This window comes from Monoraphidium neglectum, assembly GCF_000611645.1.
Source record: "Monoraphidium neglectum strain SAG 48.87 unplaced genomic scaffold scaffold01753, whole genome shotgun sequence".
Taxonomy (NCBI): Eukaryota; Viridiplantae; Chlorophyta; class Chlorophyceae; order Sphaeropleales; family Selenastraceae; genus Monoraphidium; species Monoraphidium neglectum.
The window spans coordinates 1-3,784 of record NW_014011875.1 but is presented as its reverse complement, the minus strand read 5'-3'; the positions used below and the strand labels follow the sequence as shown (position 1 = coordinate 3,784).

Below are 3,784 nucleotides of genomic sequence, written 5' to 3'. Positions count from 1 at the left end.
TGTGTGTGTGTGTGTGTGTGTTAGCCAGAGGGGGAAAAAGGGGGCCGAGGGGAGAGAGAGACAGAGAGCGTGTGTGTGCGTGCACATATGTGCCTGTGTGTGTATGTGTGTGTGTGTGTGTGCGCGTGTGTGTGTGCGTGTGTGTGTGTATGTGTGTGTGCGTGTGTGTATGTGTATGTGTGTGTGTAATGGCGTCATGGAGAGAGAGAAGAGGCCGAGGGGGAGAGGAGAGCGTGTGTTTGTACCCGCGCACACGCACGCTGCCGAGGCTCGGCCAATGCCCAGCCTGCCAGGATCACCCTCTTCGGGAAGCCACCCAGGTCAGGAGGAGGGCGAGCATCGCCCGACCTTGGCAACCACCCCATCCACCCGCATACGCACACCTGCAGCACATGCCCCCACCCCGCGCCCCGCGACCCCTTGCCCCCCTTGCAGCTGCCCGATCACCGCCGAGCGCCTCGCCTCGACCCCCGGCTTTGAGGACTTCGAGGCGCGGCGACGCGGCAAGTTCACCAAGATGATCGCCGGCGGCATCGCGCCGTCCAAGGGACTCGACGAGGGCGTCGACCGCGAGCTCATGCCCGGTGGTCCGGGCTCGCGGCCGACGTCTCGGTAGCATCTGCATCTCTGTCTGGTGGACTTCCGGCTGGATCTCTGGGTGGCGGCGGATGAGGCCTCGTTGCTGTGGATGCTGGCAGCCTGGCGCCGCCAGACGGCGGCGAGCGGGTGCAGGGTTGGCTGTTGCTGAGGGCCCCGCAGCGCGTCACTCGCTGGTGTCACCGCAGAGGCATGCCCGCCCCCGCTGGCGGCACGGGCGCCAAGGGCCGGTCAACGCGCCGCTCGGCGCCGCAGCCGGCAGCGCCGCTGAGAGCTGACGCGCCGCGTCACTCAATTGGCAGCGTGGTCTGGCCGGACTTGCATGCTACAGACGCAGCGCTGGTTCAAGGAACCCCCACTCAGTCCCCCGCTTTGCATTTGATGTGAACAGCTGCCCACAATCCATTCAAAATTGACTCGCAGCATGGCACTGCTACTTTGTCGCCTGTGTCAATCGGGCGGCAGCTTCCGTCCCAGCGGTGGCCGATTTGATTTTGTTTGTTGCACTATGCCGATGCAGGCGCCCACGGCTGGGCTGGCGGCGTGCAGCCGGCAGCAGCGAGCCATCCCGACCAAATGATGCGGCGCGGACGGCCCCTGCACTTGGCCCCCGCGTCTGTGCCTGTGGGCGTTGCGTGTTACTCCTCAACTTTCTCAACGCAAACAAGAAGATCATGTTGCAGTGATGCAAACGTTGGCAGCCATCAGAGGTCAACTTTGAATTTGCAACACGCTTTGAATTGTAAATGCTTGTTCCGACTGCTGCAAGTTGTGAAGGGGTATTGCTTGTTCGTGGTGTGACGAGGTGGGTTTGTTGCCCGATGACCTGCAAATGAACTAGCGTCCTTCCAGCGCACGACAGGGCCCTGTGCTGCCCCCAGGCGCCGCGTATGCCGCGGGCAGGGCGCGTCCCGGGGCGGCCGGCCGCACCGGCGGATGGGAGCTCGGCCGCAATGCAGCCGCCCTCAGTCCTGGCGCAGGCGTCGGGCCCTTCGTAGTGACAGCACAGCACGCCGAACGGGGCGGTGAGCAGGGGGGTGCAAGGATGTCATCACAGCTGGTGTGCGGTGTGGCGTGTGCCCGAACAACGCTGCCAGGCAGCTGCAAGGCAGCTGCGAGCTCCGCTGCGCCGCACCAAAGCTGCCATCCCAGCAAAGGCGTGCACAAGTCCACAGCAGCGCTCCCAAAGGCTCCCGCGCTCCGCACCCAGCCCGCTCTCTTAGTGATCCCGCGTGTGCACACCTCGCGCTCACCTCTCATTGAATTGCCTGACGAGCCCGGCCCCGGCCAGCAGCAACCCCAGCGCCAGCGCGGGCCCATACAAGCCGCCCCCCGCCCACGCCGACTGCGCGCCTGCGCCCGCTGCCGCCCCAGGGCCGCGCTGCGGACGCCGCTGCCACGGTAGCAGCGCGCGGCGGCCGGTTTCGATTGCGGCGCCGTCCTCCCGTGGATTGCTGCCCCCTGATGGCTGCTCTGCTTTCCGCTGCTGCTGCTGTTGCTGCTTTTGCTCTCCCTGTTGCTGCCCCTCCTGCTGCTGCTGCTGCTGCTGCTGCTGCTTTTCCTGCTGCTGTTGCTCCTCTCCTTGCTGCTGCTGCTGCTGCTGCTGCTGCTGCTGCTGCTGCTCCTGCTGCTTTTCCTGCCCCGCCGTCGCGTGCTCCGGCCGCGCCCGCCGCCGCACGCTCCGCGAGCCAGTCGCGGCGCCGTCCGCCTCCTCTTTGCGCCGCACGTCCTCTACGGCCTGCCTGAGCAGCGGCGCTGTGGCTGGGTGGCTGGGCAGGAGCTCAATTAGCTGCAGCAGTGCGGATACCCAGGAGTCAATCGTTTCCTGAAAGGGCGTCGGACATGGGTGGGATTGTGTGTGTGTGTGTGTGTCTAAGTGTGTAAGTGTGTGTGTGTGTGTGTGTGTCTAAGTGTGTAAGTGTGTGTGTGTGTGTGTGTGCGCGCGCGCGTGTGTGCGTGTGCGTGCGTGTGCATGCGTGCGTGTGCGCGTGTGTTCATGTAAATGTGCGCGCTCATGCATGTGTGTGTTTGTGTGTTTGTGTGTGTTGTGTGTGTGTGTGTGTGTGCGCGCGCGCGTGTGAGAGCGTGCGTGCATGTACATGCGTGTGGAGGAGGAAGGGGTGCGAAGTGGGCAGGAAGCTGAACATCAAAACTCTCGAGACCAACCTGCAGTGACACCTGCCCGCATGCCCGCCGCCCGCCTGGACATATCACGCACGCGCGTGGTTGGGTGTACACACCTCAAAGCTCTCTCTTGTGATGGGGTTGAACATCCTGAAGCAGTCCTCGAACGACGCCGCGCTGTCCCCATAGATCTCCCACGTGAAGGCCAGGGGCACCCTCAGGACTTCGTACATGTAGTCGGTGGCGGTGCCGTGGGCCAGGTAGCTGCGGGGAAGGTGCCGGGCGGGTGCAGGGGCGGGGGGGAAAGGTGGGTGGGTGCCATTGGGTGCGGTGGTCGTAATGGATGCGCCGGCTGGGTTGTGAGTGCGATGTCTCCAGCAGCTGGGAGGGAGAGGGAGCGGCTATCGGGCGCGGCTGGCGAGGAGGGGGGAGACAAGGCGTGGCCACGCGGCGGGGCTGGTAGGGGGCTTTGGCAAGATTTGCGCGAACTGGATCGTGAGAGGTGCCTGCAAATCAGTGGTCTGCAAGAGCCCCGGCGTTTGCAGGCAAAGGATCACGTGCAATGCGCACGGCAGCTGCCTGGAAGCTTCCGGGCTGCACTTTGGGCGTTCAGAATGTGGCCTGGGATTAAGCGAGGACCCTAGGGCGACGCAGCTGCGGCTGCTGCCACTGCGGCGCTGCGAGTTGGGCAGGGGCGGGGCCTTGCCGGCCGCGCCGAATGCAGGAACGCTCACCCGACTGACTTGCCGCCGGACCCGACGGTGCACTTGCCCTTGCAGCTGAGGTCGTTGATGCGGCGCAGCAGGCGCAGCGCGGCCTGGGCGTCGGGGCCTTCGGGGACCTGGTGGAGCGGTTTCAGGAGGATGGGGGGCAGGGGACGTTGGAGGTGCATGCGCGAGCGCACAAATACATGCACACACACGCACGCACACACACAAACACGCACACACACTCGCGCGCACACACACACACACACACACACACACACACACACAAACTTGCCCCTCACCGTCCCCTTGTGGTCATAGGGCGTGAACAGGGCGTACATCCCAGAGTGCACGTT

General features: G+C 64.7%; 2 protein-coding genes across 2 annotated transcripts in view; one reads left to right on the top strand and one right to left on the bottom strand.

The window, feature by feature from the left end:
• The window catches only part of MNEG_8906 (Leucine-rich repeat-containing protein 57), a gene marked incomplete at both ends in the record, with an annotated part of 2,226 nt that extends 1,610 nt beyond the window's left edge, over positions 1-616 (top strand). Inside the window, one exon of the mRNA XM_014042621.1 lies at positions 436-616. Coding sequence (XP_013898075.1) covers positions 436-616 — 181 coding nt within the window. The remainder of the gene's footprint in view (positions 1-435) is intronic.
• A 1,230-nt stretch (positions 617-1,846) lies between these two features.
• On the bottom strand, positions 1,847-3,769 carry MNEG_8905 (hypothetical protein; the record flags this gene model as incomplete). The annotated part of the gene is made up of 4 exons (XM_014042620.1): positions 1,847-2,422; positions 2,838-2,985; positions 3,456-3,562; positions 3,731-3,769. 4 exons carry the CDS (start codon positions 3,767-3,769, stop codon positions 1,847-1,849), a joined length of 870 nt encoding a protein of 289 aa, XP_013898074.1.
• Positions 3,770-3,784: the final 15 nt, after the last annotated feature.